At 43.4% G+C, this 18,060-nt stretch overlaps 1 protein-coding gene across 1 annotated transcript in view; it reads right to left on the bottom strand.

Annotated features, from left to right (window-relative positions):
- Window positions 1–18,060, bottom strand: part of TSPAN18 (tetraspanin 18) — a 125,948-nt gene that overhangs the window by 21,076 nt on the left and 86,812 nt on the right. Inside the window, exons 3-5 of the mRNA XM_067296324.1 lie at window positions 8,103–8,191; window positions 2,472–2,563; window positions 1,486–1,680 (exon numbers count right to left, since the gene is read on the bottom strand). Of these exons, the coding sequence (XP_067152425.1) occupies window positions 1,486–1,680; window positions 2,472–2,534 (258 nt within the window). The 5' untranslated portion in view covers window positions 2,535–2,563; window positions 8,103–8,191. The remainder of the gene's footprint in view (window positions 1–1,485; window positions 1,681–2,471; window positions 2,564–8,102; window positions 8,192–18,060) is intronic.

Genomic DNA, 18,060 nt, shown 5'->3' with positions numbered 1-18,060 from the left:
GGCTCAGTACTAGCTTTGAGAGTCAGAAAAGTAATAACCACAAAACTGAGTGCACCAGAGCATAACTAAAACACCAGGAGCAATATTCAACTGTGATGTAACTCTACTGACTTCAGTAATGTCAGATCAGGAAAGCGTATGGCCCAGAACTCCCTTCCTCCAGCCAGGTCCCCAATCTGCTTGCAGCTTATGTGGTCCCAGATTGAAAATACTTATCTCCAATTCACTTAAATCAGTGTTTCTCTTCACATAAAACTTTTAGTTTCTTAATCTCATAAAGACTGGCTTTGGAATAACCTCAGTCTAATGGGGCATGATTCTTTGCATTTTATTAGGTTCTTCTGGGCAGAGCTCCATGACTTCACAGGTGATACTTCCAGTTTTACAATTTACTTCTGAGATAAATCATTGAGACCAAACCCACCAGAAAAGGGCTGTCTTTTGCAGCTTATGAATTCAAGGGGTGGGTCAGCCAAGTGCAGAGAGAATTTATCTCAGTAGAGCCAGGTTGACCTCTAAGAAAAAATGGTTTCTTCTTCGACAAAGTATACTTTCCTGTTCTGTTAGAGACAAGCCTCTTTCGCACTGTGAAGCAGCTGCTGCTACTGCTTCTGCAGAGCTCTGTGTGCAAGATACAATCACAACAAAACACTGTGAGATTAAGATTAAAAAAATAAAAAGCCCAAACCAAACCAACAGACTCGGAGGGAGAAACAAAAAGTCACATTTGACAAAAACAAGAAATAAAATGAGTGAGCTTTGTGTTTTGACACGTAACTGGTAATGTTTTCCAGTAGGAGATAATGGCTGGAAATCCTGCAGTATCAGATATTATAGCAGAGGTCAAAAATGACTTATTTTAGAGGCTAGTTCTTTGTAAATAGCACCTGATGACCACATGGGTTGAAATTTGACCCTATCATTCAGGGAGAAAATTGTCTACGAAAATAAATTTGGTTCATTTTAGGAGAAGGGAAGGCTGCATAAAAGAATGACCACCTATCGGGAGCTGCAATGCAAAGTCACCACACAGTTCTGAGCTGGGCATTTATGCTGACGCAGGGGGGCTCCATTACATCGATGCGCTGCTCCACATGTTCATTCTGCTTTGTTGTGAGCTAGTGAGAAATAAATCCACCAGTGGAGCTGAGAGTTTTGGCTGGAAAACAGCGGACCACTTTTGGGCACTTTATAAAAGAAAAAAACAAAAAATAGGACCATTTTGAAACAAAACTTAGCAAAGTCAAAGTACTCTCCCTGACTCCATCCCCTCTGGGCTCAAGCCTGGTACAGTGAAGAACCAAATTCTCTGTATCTCTAGCTGTGTATAAAAGTGCCCTAAACCCTTTTAAAGCTTAAGAGAATAATGGCTGCAATAACACACATCCATTCCTGCACTTATCACATATCACTCTATTCAGTGAAACAGTTGCCCCCATTCTCAGGATACACCAAAAGGCCAACAGAAGACGCAAGGACACTTACAAAAAGCAGGAGGCATTTGTTCTCACGAATGGCCCCGCAGCAGCCGAGGAAACCCAGCAGAAAGAGCATTGCTCCCATAGCCAGCATGATGTATGCTCCCGTGAAAAGGAGAGGGTTGGCAGCCACTATCTCTCGGAAGCCTGTCGGATCCACAATGACCCAGATCCCAACTCCCAGCAGGCATGCTCCTCCCAGCTGTCACAGTGATGAGAGGAGAGAGAGGGAGACATGTCAACATAAAACAACCACTGCGGGACAACTGGGTTCATCAGTACCTTTTGATTGAAGGTGTTGTCTCAGAGAATTTGTTTCTCCATGGCATATATTCCCTGCACAGCAGGTGACTGCTGACAGGCTACACAGTTTCAGAGTCTCTCGCATACTAAGTGAAACGTTTGCAGCAAAAGCACCTTTTTTTGACACTTCTAACACCGGTTATTCCCTGACTAATGCTGAAAGATCGAGTCTCGAGCTGCTGCCACATCTGCCCAGGAGAGCCCAGTAAGGGGCCTAAGGAAACCCTCCCCTCCACAGTGGCCATGCTGCCCACTCTGGGGAGGGTGGCTGGGCGCTCCTGCTCCTCCTGTCAAAGACAAGAGCAACAAGGGTCACTGAAAAAGGACTCTATGAGCGGTAGGGAAACGGCTGTGCTTTCTAGTGAAAACTTCAGCAGGGTAGCCAGGACTAAAAACCAATTTCTTATGTCATCAAGGATAGACCTCCTTCACCGCTAATTAAAGCTTTCTCTCCAGTCTTCCCTCGCCAAGGAGAGGAATCACGCAGACAACAGCAACCACTGATGCTGGCTTGCTGAATGTTTGAGCATCTCTGGATGCCATAAACACCTTAGTGATTGCTAGTACAAAGCTGAGGGTATTTCTGCATCGTAGCAACTTTACCCAACTACAGCATATCCTGTTGGGGCGCAGGATGCTGCTGGAAATAGAAGGAGGATTCAGGAGAGGAAGTGGATTCCAAATACTTACAAATATAAAGAAATTGAAAAGAAACATCAGGTACTTCATGCAGCTCAGACAGTCTCCCTCCATGGTCTCCAGGCTGCTTGATCCAATTATTCCTGCAAAACATCAGCACTACCTTAGCACACTTGCTTTTTATCTGAGTGACACAGGCCTATTTCCATTTTATTTCCCCCAGGCCCTGTGGAGTTCATTATACAGAAGGCTCAATTCTTACCTGAACAAGGTAACATAGCACAGGCTGATGAGAGGTAATGATCACTGCTAATTCCCTTTGTGTTCTCCCTGGACAGCTACCTTCATACAAGCCTTTTCTACAGAACAAAGGCCACACAAACAAGGACCATATTTTCAGGGAGACTTTTAGACATTTAGAGGAGTTGGACTGGGAATGACTGCAGTGTGTGAATGGGGAAGGGCCTGAGGAAGGTGATAGCTCTGCAGAAGCAGCTGAGCAGTGTCCCTGTGTCTACTGACATCCCTCCCACAGCCAGGTTACTCAGACTGCGGCAGAAGACCTGCTTGTCACATAATATGAAATGTTACAGGCCTTTTGCAGGCAGGGCAATCAAAGTTGGTAAGTCTTCCATCCCAGGAAAAAAAGCTCAGGAATCTGAACTGGTTTTGAACCCCATAGGTCTGAATTAGACTGCAAATTTCTTAGGACAATATTTACATTGGAAGAGCAGCTAGAAATCCTGACCAGATGAGGCTATAAGGGAAGAAAGTTTCTGCCCTCAAAAGCTTACTGCTTAATGAAGTGACTGTGCTTCCCAATATGTAATTATATCACCAAGCACCTTGGAGGGACAGACGAACAAATACATAAAACAGTAAAAGTTTCACCAAAAGAAGAGACATTACAGTCGCTGCACCTCGCATAGGTGGATACATACAGATGCAACCAAAGAGGCACATATCTTTGCTTTGCTCTCTAGAGAATCACTCCTGAAGCCCACATGCTTCTTAACCCATCTCTTCCCCCTTCTCCACTGTGATTGCCATCCTCAAAACAGAATTGCATCCAATTATATGCTATGTTGGCAAAGTACATTTGATCCATTTGAAAGAAAAAAAAAAAACCAGAAATTACCCAAGGTTTTTACCAGGCCAGAAATAAAACCCTGTCTTTCACTCCCTCATTGTTTTTATTAATCCACAAAACTTGGGAGAGCTGTACAGTCTCACCACGGTCCTTCCCTCTGTGACCATGGTAACTGCTCTGCTTTAGCAAAACGGCTGAGAAAACACATGGCAGGCAGCTCTCCCAGCAAGGGGCTGCCTGAGGTAAACAACCAGATTCATACGGTGTGTTTGTTTGCCGTACTTCTTCAACATGGTTTAAAAATCAAATCAGTCCCTTCCTAGTGGCAAAACAGGCATAGACACATGAATGGCACAACATAAACGCTCATGAGAACTACGGTACACAAATGCAGCTGCTTTCCTTTTGGATTGCTGCTTGCCTGGGGCAGGATGGCAGTGTGCCTCTGCTGGCTGGGTACCACCTAGGGAATCCCCTTTGCTGGAAGAATCCTGAGCATATCCAAAAACCCAGTTTAACAGTCCACCTACACTTCTAGAGAAACACAAACCTGGACCCAAACCTGAGAATGAGGGCAGTATTTTTCTTTACAAAGTTTATTTTCTTATACCTCTGATGCACAAATGTTCCACCTAAGGAGATTCAAAGCCAAGACTGTGAGTGTAGGAGATGGAGTGGGACACCAAGCTCTGATGCGGGCCTGGAGGAGATGCACACAGCTCAAGCGGCAAAGAGGAGGCTGACAGTTCCCTGAGGGGGTTTAAACCATGATTGCAAATCTCACAGAGAAAGGAGTTCTTGAAGTACAGAAAGGTAGAGAGCTGGGAAGGAAATTTTTTGGATTATCTGGAGGGAAGATGAACCTCCAGTTCTACTAACCCATGAGTTTAGACACTGTGGTAGAGAGGAATACGGAAATACAAACAAATCAATAGGATATTGGTACTTCAAAAGCCCCAGAATCAGCAGCACCAAGATGTTCCCATCGCAACCCACAAAAAAATAAATCTCAGTATATTAGTCAAAGCCTGAAAGTTATTAGAGTGACCTTTAAGTCCTGCTGCCTTAAGTGACCTCCCAAATGATCTACATTGTAGTCTTAGGTGAAAAAGGCACAAAAAAGGAAAACAGTTTAACTGCATTCTGCCACTTCACATCATTCACACCCATCTCACTGCAGAGGCATCCACATTAAAAACATTGTCTGTGGTCTAAGAAGCAGCAACTCCTGAACCTAACCCTGTCATGATGCCACATTACTTTGTAGAGCTGATAAACCACATTCCCTCTTTACCTTACTTTCCATATCTGGGTCTACTTCCTGAGCAGGAAGAGCTGGTTTCTTTGGAACTGCTTGGATTTCCATGAGCTGAATCTATGGCTTCCTTTTCTTTATACACACAAACCTAAGCTAAGATTCCTTGCATTACTCCCTCCCATGCATCCACTCAGTATGTTAAATGTTTCCTAGGTGTGAGCAGGGAAGGCAGTCCCTCAAACCGTTGAGTGCTCAGGTCTTGCAAACATCACTGACAGGGCTGGCCAGGCCATGCAGTCAAAATAGGGTAACCTGGGAGCAACAAAAACACTTATTAAGTGAGCTTTGACAAGAGAAAACTCCCTTGGTTTGCCTGGACCAGAAATCATCCCCAGTGGTGGTGCTGGGCTTGTATCTGTAATTTCTAAAAACACCACACCTCACACAGAGCAAAGCAACAAATAAATGCAATGCAGCAAGAAAGGAACACAGCTAGTGGAATTTACAAATCCTGGAAGTTCTTCATCGCAGGATGGAAGTGAACCACCAGTGACAGTGAAAGGTCTTGGCTGGCAAACCCAAGAGTGCAGCATCAAAGCTTTCATGTCATAAGAGCTCAATGCAAAGTTTCAAAAAATGCCAACCCATTGGTCTGATGCAAGAAATGTTAGTGCTGAGCAGTTAGCTGCTCAGTACTGAAACCTGCAACTTGGAGACACTCTCACATGCCAGCATAACTCACCCTTTCCAATTTCTGTTAGATACATAGATCTCAAAACAGTACATGGAAGCTCACCATTTGGATCTCTGATTGCACTGATTAAAACAGGGCAAATCAACCAAAAGCATGATCTGACCCACTGCACAGCACTTATAACTATTTCATGTCAGAGCCCAAGCACTCTAGCATATCGGAAATACATTACCATCTAGTTCATTTATGCAGTTTCAGTCTAGACTTTGAAGAGTATATAAGTAATGCTATTTACAAATGACATAAGCAAAATACAAATAATGTTACTTACAAATAATGTAATTATTATACCATCTGTGGCAACTATTGCCTTATTAATTAGCTGAGGGTATCCAAACTCACTGATCACAAGCTGCAAGAAGGAAATAACTGACATGAAAGGACAATTCTGACCCACAGTGCTGCTTTTTCCTTCCACGTTACTTTTAAGTCATACACACAAAACGTAAAGCTTTATAAGTCACTCCTGCTACACACTGATGCAAGTGAGATACAATCTGGACTCATATATCTTACCCTACTCTTTAAAAATATCTTTTCTGCCCTTCTCTAGGCCCCAAATTTGTGACAGATTAAGTTCTCTGCAGAAGACATTTAATGCTAAGCAAACATTAACAGTCAGAACTGCACAAGACAGCAGCTGACAGATGCTTTCCCTGGCTTGTCCCATCTCAGATCTGTGAGATATACGAAATGCATTTGTTTTTGTCTGAAATGTGGCTATAACTGTTCCACTTTTTCTTAGGCAGCTTATTCTACATTTTCCCCCTAATATGAATATTATCTTGCAGAGTAATGGGGAGTCCAAAAAACCCCAGCAGCATAGCCAAAAAACATACCCCAGCTGCTGTAATCAGTTAGGAATAAAGTCTAGCTTTTCAAGGCAAAACATTCTTTTCTTCTCCAAATACCATTTATTTCCTTCCTTCTCACATTTGTTTTTGCATGTCCTGAAACTACCTTGAACTTCACATATCTAAAGGAAACTGCTTAACCGCTCCCCTGAAAACTGCTTCCACATTTCTCTCTGCTATCACTGACATTTCCCTCTGCCTACATCCCCCTTTCACAGCGGACTAAAACCTAGGGTTTCACTTGGATTGCGCCTTCATCTTTGCTGTGGAGATGGAATCACAGAAAATTCAGTTTAGATGGGACTTCTGCATGTCATCTAGTCCAAATGCCCCACTCCAAGCAGAGCCAATTTTAAAGTTTGATCAGGTTGCTCTGGCTCATATCTAGTCAAGTTTTGAGCATCTCCAAGGACTGAGGTTCCACAGTCTCTCTGGGCACCTGTTCCAACATTTGACTCCAACATTTGATTTGGTGTGTCCAAATTAGCTTCTCGCAAAAGGAGCAACAGCACCCCTCAGATCTGCCAGTCTATCAGAACTCTCAGGGAGCACTTTATCATCACCAATCTCAAACCTTTCATCTTCCATATCATACCATTCCTACCCTCCACTGAAAATGACTGTGTGAACCATTCTCCTTGCCTATCATTCCAGCCACACAATCCTCACCTTTAACACACCTCTGTCAACTATTCCTATTCCACTGCACAAAATTCAGACACTGTGTTCTCAGTGTATGGCTCAGAGTCTCCCATCTCTGATACTTCATAAAAATGACAGTATAACTAAAACTGGAAAAGACCTCTAGAGGTTATCTGGTCCAATCCTCACTCAAACCACTTCTTCTGTCACTTATCTTCTATCACATCGTCCACATTAATCTCTTCTTACATAAAAATTCTTTGCCTTCATCATCTGTGAAGACCTTGTCCACCTAACTGACCCACTGCTTTCTTTAAAACCTGAGAGCCAGTTCTGCTGCATCTCCCACAAATATTAGCCAATGGCTTGAGGAGCAAATCAGACTAACTCACACTTGCTTTCAGATCACATACAATGCAGCCAGGTAACAGCAGGAACCATGTTCTAAGCTCTCCAGAACCACTACCAGCCAGATGTTAAAGGAAATTAAAAAATATGGATTGGGTTCTCTTCAGAGCCACTCCTTCAATTCTCATGGGCTGTCCCAGCTGAGATATCACTAGCAACACATCCATGCAGCTCTAAGCCACACCACTGGTGGAGGACTGTCACAACCTAGAATCAAGCCATTGTGTCCTCTCCCCAACACCACGGTGGCACACTCTTTGGCTTCAAGGTAATGGAGACTTGATTCAGCATGCTTGCCTTCCTTCAGGGAGTACCCCTTCTCCCAGGGGAATTTCTCTGCTCAGTGTCTGCAAGCAGTATCCAACTCTTTTAAACCAAAGTGGCAGAATCTGGTAAGAGAACGTATTCTAACAGATGGTACCTTCCAGAAAATCCTCTCAGAGGACTACTTCCACACAGCCTGCTCCTCTAGGTAGCACAAAAGCAGGGGCAGATGTAATTAGGAGACTGAAGGGGAAAGGCCTCCCTTCATTCGCATGACTTGCTGCAGCACACCTTCCAGGTCACACAACAGCAGCTGAGCTCCTGCACACCATAGCTACATCCAACCAGCCCTCACAGAGATACAGAGAAAGCCTTTGAGATGCAGAAAGAAAGACCTGTAAGCAAGATTCACCTTTGCAAGTCCAGGACTCGAAGTGCAGTATCTTTTCTAGTCTTTAATGGTCTGTGTCTCCCATGAATCTCTTTGTAGCCAAGCTTGTCCTGTAAGAGAAAAATAAGCAATTACTGCAGAAGTCAATAAAATACAATCATGTTAAATACACAGTTTATTAAAAAACACGATCCTGGTGAATATGCTCCATCTAATTGCCACCTTAATTTAGTGTACATTAGCACTAATGAAGAGCTTTTAATACCCAGTGATGGATCCAGTTCCTCAGAATCTCTTCAGCAACCTTTGGGGTGTTTCAAATGCCCACAGACCACATGTAAATCTAAAGTTCCATTACATATGCACGTCATACCACAACAGTACTAGATTAATAACAGCTGCACCTTCAATATTTTATAGGAGGTTTAGACAAGCTTTAATCTGCTGTGACTTTACAGCCCATTTACTGGGAAAATGAAAAAGGCAGAGGAACAGAGATGGAATGTGTGTTTGGGAAGCAGAGCCCAGTCAATAAGAGCGACAGCCTGAGAACACCGGTCTCTATTCCTCATCCTTCCAGCCACTTCTCATGCAAAGCTGAGCAAACTATTTCCTCTCCCTGTACCTCATTTTCACCGTCTGTGAAACAGGGGCACAGAGGAACAGCAAAGCTACAGTACTGCCTGCTCTCAGATTCGCAAACAAAAGGCATTAGATACACCAGTGAAGATGAGGGCACAGACTGACACTACAATGATTTTCTCAGTAAATATATCCTTTTAATTTCTGCTTGCACAATGAATGACCATCTTCTGCTAGGCAAAAGTAAGGTGAAACTACAGATTAACATGGAAAGCATGCTTGTTTGGCTGTTGCTTTGTCCTGGCACCTTCTTGGTTGTTTTTTTTTCACCTGTCTGATACAGTCAAAAGCCTACATTTTGAGGCCTGTGGGGAAGGGGTAGCCTTTAACTATTCAAACAGCACCTCACGCCATAAGGGTCCAATATTCAAACAGGGTTGCTAGGCACCATAAGTAAATAATTCATCCTTCCCAAATTATTTTGGAATACTCAAAGCTATTCTGAACCCATTGCTTAGCTGTGAGTGATCAGATAAGTCACCTGGGTCTATTCCTGCTCCCTCACTGAATGAGTGTGCCAAAATTTCAGCATGATTTCTGGAGCGGGTGTATTTAACATCTGTTTCCCACAAACATTTGTGAACGTGCCTTTGAAAATTGCCTCCCATTAAGACTTCTGTGAATAAGTCTATCGTTTGTTGTTGGCAGGAAGCGAACAAAGAGTTTCAAGGTGGCTGAAAATAGTACAATATAAAATATTTAATGAATATTCATAGACTTTTTGTTTTGCATTAATCCTTCAAATATAATGTCCTTCCTCTGTCACTGGGTACCTTTTGCACCTAGATCTCTGAATGACGAGCAGGGAGGCTTCACTTTTGCAGTTTGGAGAGTGCAAACTTCTACAGGTTGTCCCATCTCTGCTGCAAAGGTACCTGCAGAGCAGCTGCTGAACTGCTCCATTTTACAGCCCTGTATGAAGGCAGTCCCAAATCAGCACAGCTTTATCATCACATTCAGGGCGGTAAGCACCAAAGTTCAGAAGCTGCTACATGAACAGCCAAGACACTGCTGCAGCAGGCGGAGGCCCCTCCAGGAGAGTGGCTTGGAGCGGCCCCAGCTGGGACAAGAATCAGTGTGACAACCCCACAGCAAAGAGCCCCTTCCAGCCAGGCAGAATCTGGTGCCCATCCTTATGCTTTTTTCTTTTTCTTTTTTTGTGGGGGTGGAAGTGGGAGAAGGAACACTTCATCCTGTGTTTTGCTCATGCAACTGAGAGCTGAATTATTTCGTCACTTGTCTTATCCTGTGACACCTTTATCCTGGGATAGCGGCTGCCTGGAGAAGAAGATGGCTCTAACTTTTAGAGCGGAGATGACACTTTGCTGTATAAACCTATCATTAGGAAAATAACCAGAATGACAGGATTCCTGCTCCTATTGTGTGTGCATATAATTACATCACGACAAGCCCTCAAAGGTCTGTGTGGGAGAGGAATTTTATTTTTTTATTCCTCTAAAGTCACAATATTTTAAAGAAATTACAGCGCCAAAGAGAGGAAAAACTTAAATGCTTCAGTAGGTACCAGCAGGTGCTGTATCAGAAGGGATGAAAGAGCGTGTTCAGTGCCAAACAATAGCAATACTCCATCTTACTCTATGGCCCTGAAGGGGAGGAAGTCCCTGCCAAACAGACTCTCTTTGGTTAATAGCTACGATTTTGTCATTAGGGAGAATTGCAGAAAGTGCAAAACCACCATGCCTAATTGTGACTTGAGCAAGCTGATGCCTTTAATTACAGTCGCTGGGGAAACACAGGGGAAGCTGGAGTTACGGCTGAGGCCAAGGCTCCTTCCTCAGGGCTGAGCGTGTGCAAGTCCTGCTGCCTCAGCTGGCTGAGCAGCTGCACTTGGCATGCTGGCCTGCCTCCTCTCTCTTCTCACATCACTGCATTAGATCTGCATTGAGCACCAGCTTCTCTTCACATTCACTGCTTTTCAATCAGCCCTTTGCAGGGAGTGGACTTTGATGGAGCAAAAGCAGTTAAACTTGTGACTTCTGCTAGTCTCGCGCAGCAAGGAAGACTCTTGGAGAGTTAAGGCAAAGAGGGGGGGGAGGGAGAAGAGAGGCTGATCTATTCGACAGGTAGCAAGTGAAACAAGAAGTGAATGGAAGGAGAAAGATGGAGAAAACAGGCCTGCCTTTGGGAGGCGCATTAACTAGAGCAGGAAGACCACCAGCTGAATGGCTTATGGGCCTCCTGCTTCAGAAGCGCCACTAGCTGCTGCCAGTCCCCTTTGCTCACCACATCTGCTGCCTTTGCAGGTTCTAGAGAAACGGAAACACATGCCAAGCCCAGATGGTCAGCCAAGGGAGAAGCTGAAGACAGGGGTCACGTGCCTGCTGGATCTCTGCAAGAGGCCTGTGTTTTGGTGGTGAAGGGTGAGGAGAAATGTCTCTGTGGAAGCAGGTCAAGTTTAATCTCATTCCCTTGCAAAGGTTTCAGAAAAAGGTAAACTATTTGCTATTCCTGAACAGGAGCTCAGCATCATTTCTTAGTCCCATGCATTATCCTGTAACTATACCTTCTATATAAATAACTAATTGCACTGGAATTTCACAGTGCTTACATTGCAGAGTCATTACTGTGACATGACTACATTACTGCATGTAAATCCAATTAGATTCCAAAATGCACTGTGCAACTATAATCGGCCCCTGTGGAGCAGCAATGAGGGAACCTGCACAAGGCCATGGAACTAGATACTAAATTACAGTCAATCTACCTCCTCTTTAGTTGCATTAAAATGCTAATGTCACTGTAATATAGGCCCATTTACCAGCGATGACTGCCTTGCCTTGCAACACTGGAGTGAACGAGCTTGTTGCACTGCTTGAGAGCATTTAATTCCTCAGCACAGTTGAACCAGCAAAGCCCTTAGGGGCATCTAACACCTTAAAGCAGTAACTTGATTGGCTTTTATAATACTAAAATCATACAAGGTTTGGGGATGGTGTTTAAATGAATCTGAGCTGCTGCTAAAACTATCCCAAGTTTCCTATCCAAGCAGGGCACTCTGGACAACCAGGATGTCCCCTTCTGACTCAGCTTTGAGACTTTGGTCTTCCTACTTTTAATGAAGTCACATTTTTGCCACACAGAGGCTGTGCAATGCCTTGCCTTGCAAACTCCTGTCATAAGAGCACATCAATTGCACACAGTAGGAAAAACAGGACTGTACTGAACTTCTTAAAGCTTCATATAAATAACACCAGCTTTGTAACAAAGAACAATAATACAACATTTAACATTTATGTTTCATATTTGCAGTTTTGCATGTGCATGCACAGACTACATGAAATCATATGGAAGTAAAATCTCGCACACATACACAAACATTCAAAATGGAAATGTAAAAGTTCCAAGGCAGAAGCTACTCTCCCAAATGTTGTAACATTTCCAAAAATGCTAGTGTACATGTTTGAAGTGCTGGTATAGCATGAGGACACAAATCACTCCTTTTCAACCAGCGTGAATGTGAATACAGCACTATATGAAACATGAACTGCTCACTTTGGCTCCATCACAAGCAAAGTTTAACAGATAATCATATCTGGCTCTTTCACACAGCTTTTCACATACAGATATCAGCCACCTCAGAAAACAAAAGATACCAACACATCTGATAGCATGTAACTCTTAAATTCTGTTCCTTAAAATAAGTCCTCAGATAACTCACAGGTAAATTTTCTCTTGTACTAATGACAGTACAGTGGAACTATATGGTACTGATTATCTTTCTTTTTAAATAGATAACATAAACAGAGTTAATTTTATTTATTATATTTTCAGTGCATATAATCTTTAACAGATAGAAAAGTAAGGCTAAAGGGGGAATGGATATGCCACAGAGATGATGATTATCCCTCCTCAGCAGCCCCAAAGCAGCTGGGCAGGGGCAGGGGCAAGGGCAAGGGTAGGGAATCTGGAATCCCCTGCTTTTATCACCTGCTTTAATGCAGGACAGAGATCCAGATCAGGGGGTTAACTTCCTTTTCTTGTTGTTTTTAGTGTTCTTCATAAGGAGGAGGTAGAAACCTCCCCTCCCCCAACATCTCTTAACACCATTTAATTGGTGGACTAATAATCTTAATAGTTTTTAATAAAGAAATCCCAAACAGAACTCTAGATACATTAACTATTTTACAAAAAAAAGAAAAATAAACTCTGTCTGTTCTAGATGGCTGCCTGCACAGAAGCAAAATCAGAACAGTCAGTTCAGAAAAGCAAAGGTTAGGAAAAATCCTGTAAGAACAGCACATCTTAAATTGAGGATCTCAGTAAATCTAAACATAAAAGTACATTGCTGGAAATCTGAGAAGTGGCATTGTTTATCTGATTCTAGTTATCTTTTATATCTTATTAACAAGAAGAATAATACAACCCAAAGTGCCCTGGATGCCATTTGCAATAGGAAATTCCTTAGCTCACAGAGCTCACAATTCAGAGGTAAGGCAAGACATGATAAATGTGAAGCAAACAAACACAGCAGGTAACAGAAAGCATCTAAAGTACCTTTGTGGGCAAACAAAGAGAAGGAAAGTATACATATGTAGGATAAGCAATTACAGAATTTTACAGCAATGTAGGTCAAGAAACAGATTTTTCAGTGATTTACTCATCTAGGAAATAAATACATGTCACCAGCTATAGGTGTGATATTTTAGGGAAGACTTGAATGTAACTAGTAAATAAGCTTGAAAAACAACATAGGGAAAAGAGGCAGGCATGGAGTCTAAGTTACCCTGCCTATAGCCAAACTAATAAATGTGCTGTAAATTCCATACACAAATATAAACTTAGTTTCTCTGTAACCAGCACCTCTAAGTTAATCCAGGATAACAGTGCAGCTGATGTAGTTTTAAAGGTAAATGTGGCTGACCTTAACCATACCTGTCCTGAATAAGGTATAAACACCCAGCCATCCAATGTCTTTTGCTATGGATATTTTTGATTCTGATTATGAAAGAGGAGAAGAAGAGAGAACCATGACCAAAGCCTACAACAAAGTTTCAAATGCTCTCTAGGAAAATAAACAAGAGTTAATAAATTCCATTATCTTGGAATAGGTGTTTCTAAATGCTCTCTCCTGCTTTAAAAGACTATAACCACTCCTGAAATGATCAGGTTTCAGGCGCACAAAGGCCCCTCAGCACAATTCATACATAGATGACAAGAGTTAAGGGACTAAGTGAGATATGAATCAAGACTCGCAGGCTGGCTCCCAGCTGCTTTTGCTTTCCCAGTGGATAACAGATACTGCACCAAGACATACAATGTCATGCTAGTGAGTTTGCTGCTCTCTGAATGCCTCATTTTTCTCTCCATCTGAACTTATTCTGAAAGCACCCAGTTCACTGTCCCCTCTCCTCCTTCCTCCTTTGTCCTTATTCATGGCAAGGGAAACATGAAAGTAAGCACGGCTGGTTATTGTTAATGCATCTGAAAGTGCAGACATTAAAAAGAGAGGTTATTCTGGAATGTGTCATGGTTTTTCTTGCTTTTTGCACAGGCAGCTAATGATCACCCTAATAGCTTCTCTCTCTGAAGTCGTAATAAGCTTACAAATGAACCCATTCAGCACATATTAAAAAGCAAGGGATGCTCCTTTGATTATAGCTTTTATGGAAATCTCTGAGTATTTGTTTTGTTGCTGCACAACCGCAATTAGGGCATGCTGCTGGGAGCCCATTCAGCTGACAGGAGCTGTGTGGTTTGGAGACACCTCAGAGTGCCATGGCAACACAGTCACCTGCACTTCTCCAAGCGTAAATCACGGGGATGCTAGCTGCCATCAAGGCCAGGCAAGCACACTTCAGCACTTCGAGGAATTAAGAAATAAAAGGGGCCTAATTAAACTTCCTCTGCTGATGCCTCGACCGTGTTTATGAAGTGACATGGCAAACCACATGCTGCAGCTCTCGTAAATCAGGCTGCCGGCGTCAGAGGGAAGAGAGCTGCCTTTGCCGTGCTGCCGCCGCGCTGCATCCGCGGGGTTCAGAGGCCTCCGCGCTAGCTGCAGAGCGGGGCCCAGCGCCCTGCAGCAGCACGGCACCTCTTCGCAGGGGCACACGCACTCCCCTGAGAAAGAGCTGCTTGGGTGGCTCTCTGGGTGGGGGCATCTGTTTCACACTGCAGGAAAACTAGGCAAGAAGGGGTACTTTGGAGATTCTTGAGAAGGCCATAGATTTACTTGAGGCGAGAATAATTCCTTTGGCACCTCAAACACTTTCTCTACAATAGCATTATCTCTGCCTGGGATAAGGGAAGCTGAGTAACCTTATGGAAATCTTACCATTTAAGTGCTCAGAGGTTGATCCAAGTCCCACTTACATTGCTGACAGATTTAAAACTTCTTAAGGGAAGAAAAAAAAAAATCATGGATCTAGTCTTTGTTAAGGTTTTTTGGGGGGTCAAATGTTTCATGTTAGCTAACAATTTAAAAGAGCATATCTTTTTTCTCCTTAGTGAAGAAAACATCATATATGATGTATACATTTTACCCAAATATCCTTATTACCTAAGCATAGTGTACCTGCAGGGAACTTAAGAGGAGAGACTTGGGGAGCTATTTATTTCAGTACACAAAGACGGCCACTTAAGTGCTGATGAGGAGGATGCAAAGGCTTTCTAATAGCCTTCCACATGGGGGTGAATTTCACCCACAAAAAGCGTAACATCTCCTCTTTGAAAGCTAGTACTCTAAATACACCATTTTGCTTTGCTTAAAAGAAAAGACGAGACCTTTGTGTTGAATAGAGATATTTCCTACATTTCCAGGAGACTGGATGGGGTTAAAGCAGGTCAAACCACGTAATACAGATAGCTTTGTGCTGATACTACCCATGGTGCCTATTAGGAAGACAGTAATTGTAAGAAACCATTTCTCAGCAAGGATATTTAATACAGCGCCAAGGAATCTCCCCAGGCAGGCTTTGTTTTAAGGTTTGTGAGCTTTTGGGGAAAAGGATTGTATCTCTTGTTGCAAAGTGGTTCAGGGCCAGCACATTTTTACCTCTGTTGTAATCTAAATAACACATAAGGGCAGCAGTAGAAACTTCACTACCAGAATCACTTGCAAGCAGACTGGGAATAGCCTGGGGCGAAACCTGAACCTCCATCAATCATACAAATACATAAGAATTGGCATGCACTGACAGGGTGTCACAGAGACTCTTTCAAAAACAAAACAGCAAATTTAACCATGGAAATACTCTGGATGCTGATGAATTCTCTTTTTCTTAGGCTTCACTGATAGTTTACCTGCTAGGAGTCAGGCATTAGAAACTGATGATGTAAAACATTCTCTAAATTAAATGGGCCGGGGGTAGCAGAGCAGGTGGAATAATTTCAATGCACAAGTGAATGGTGAAGGCATGATCTGAAACACTAGCCATGAGGCAACTCACACAGCTTTAAAGCGGTACAAAAAACACCTTGTGGCAGGGTGGCAGAGCACCTTGCTTTTTGCACCCAACAAAAGCAAGAACACAGTCTGGTCTGATCTGCTCTGCCAATTCCTATTTTTTGTGTCTTCTACAAACACTGGGTAATCTTTTTATGGAAGAGCACAACAAACAGAATTGTTGATAAAACTGGATCTCCTGCAAGAGGCAGGATTCCACGGGTGTGTAAATCAGGCCCGGTCTGAGCCCTCATTGCAAAATCACACCAGTTATCAATGGCTGAAGTTTACTACACCTCCAGTTCAGCTACGTCTCTTTTTTTGAAAGCAGCTCTGCCTTTCAGCTAAAAAACATGTATTCTTTGAAAGTATAAAGACCAGATTTGTAGGGTAAATGGCCAAAGCAGCCCAGGTTTAGGCTGAGACACAAGGGGAGCAGCAGGATGTTCAAGCCATTCCTAACATGGAGGGACAGCCCTTTTGAGGCATTCTCCCAGTTAGACTGCAGAGCAGCTCTCAGCTCTGCACTGAGGACATGAGAAGTTGGCTTGAGTGATGTAGCATTTAACAGCCTGTTCTCCCATCACTGCTGCCAGCATGGGAAGAAAAATCTTTCTGAAAATATTGTGCAGTCTTTCTGTACAAATGCATTTGAAGATAAATTATATGACAAGTCTCAAAACAAGATTTGTGGTCACCATTCTGCATGTCTGATGATACCCAAACCACCATGCATTTGCTTCAGAATGTTAACGCCGCTTCATTCCTAGAGTGCTTTCCACAACCCAGTCCGAAAGCCCTTTATGAAGCTCAGTGTTTTTGTCTCCCTCTTACATATAGGCAAATTCACGCCCAGAAAGCTGATGTGGCTTTGCCCCAGGCTACCCAGTAGAAGAGTGGTTTTGCAGGGAGGAGAACGCAAGACTTTCTTGTCCCAGCAAATGTCCTGGGCAGCTTCTGTGGCCTCCTGGCTCTAGCGCTCAGACAATTTAATAATCCCAGTTCTGCTAACAGCTCTAGCAGCAACTCACAGATTTGGCAAGTCATTTCAAGTTCTTTTTTTTTTTGCCCCCCCCCCCCCCCCGTATTTAATAGAGTTAGCAGTAACACTTATCTGCCACCCATGGAGTCCAAGAGATTTAATTCAGTGTACTGCAAGAGTGCCAGGCTCCCTGTATTGAAAGCAGAGGAAAAAAGAACAAGCCAGAAAGACGAATTCAAAATATGGTCATTTTTAGATCAAAACAAGCTTTTTGAGTGACTGTCAATATTAGTTAAAACTCTTCAGGTACAAAACCCCTGCTGGGGGTCCTTCATACCAAATGCACACCTCTGAACTCAAGATGACTGGCCAGAGAAAGATGAGATGGCTTGTACTCTGCCTTTGCCACATTGCCAACGATGGGCTCAGGACTCCTCATGTATCCATTTAGAGCTGGCGTCTCCTGGAGGGGAGGCATGAGCTTCTCAGTGAGATCAGGGGAAGGCAGCTGCTGGTGACTTCATGTGACCCCTGTGGGAGGGCCATGTGTATACCAGATGTAACAGACCTGTTACACATCATCCCATGACAGCAGCGAAGGGGATCACCACAGCAGTCCACAACACTTCCTGCTGCTCCCCACTGACAGCAGTGTGAACTAGCTCCTCGAGGAGGTCAGCAAAGGCATGAGAGTCTTCAGGGCATCAGGGATCAAGGATCAGCATCCCAGCTGCTGGTAAAATCTAGGGGTGGATGTGGGGAGTGCTTTTGGAAAACACAGGGTGTCCAGCTGCTCTCTCCCAAGTAGCTAAGGAGTAAGTTTTCCTATCAGCACAGCTCGCATTAGGAATCCTAGGCAGGCACCCCAATTAACTGACATGCAAAACTGAGAAGTGTCAGAGCAAAAGTCCACACAGTCAGGGACTGTCTATTTCAAGCCCTTGGAAAAC

This window comes from Apteryx mantelli, chromosome 4, assembly GCF_036417845.1.
Source record: "Apteryx mantelli isolate bAptMan1 chromosome 4, bAptMan1.hap1, whole genome shotgun sequence".
Classification (NCBI taxonomy): domain Eukaryota; kingdom Metazoa; phylum Chordata; class Aves; order Apterygiformes; family Apterygidae; genus Apteryx; species Apteryx mantelli.
The sequence above is the reverse complement of the archived record's forward strand: the minus strand, read 5'-3'. Positions and strand labels throughout refer to the sequence as shown.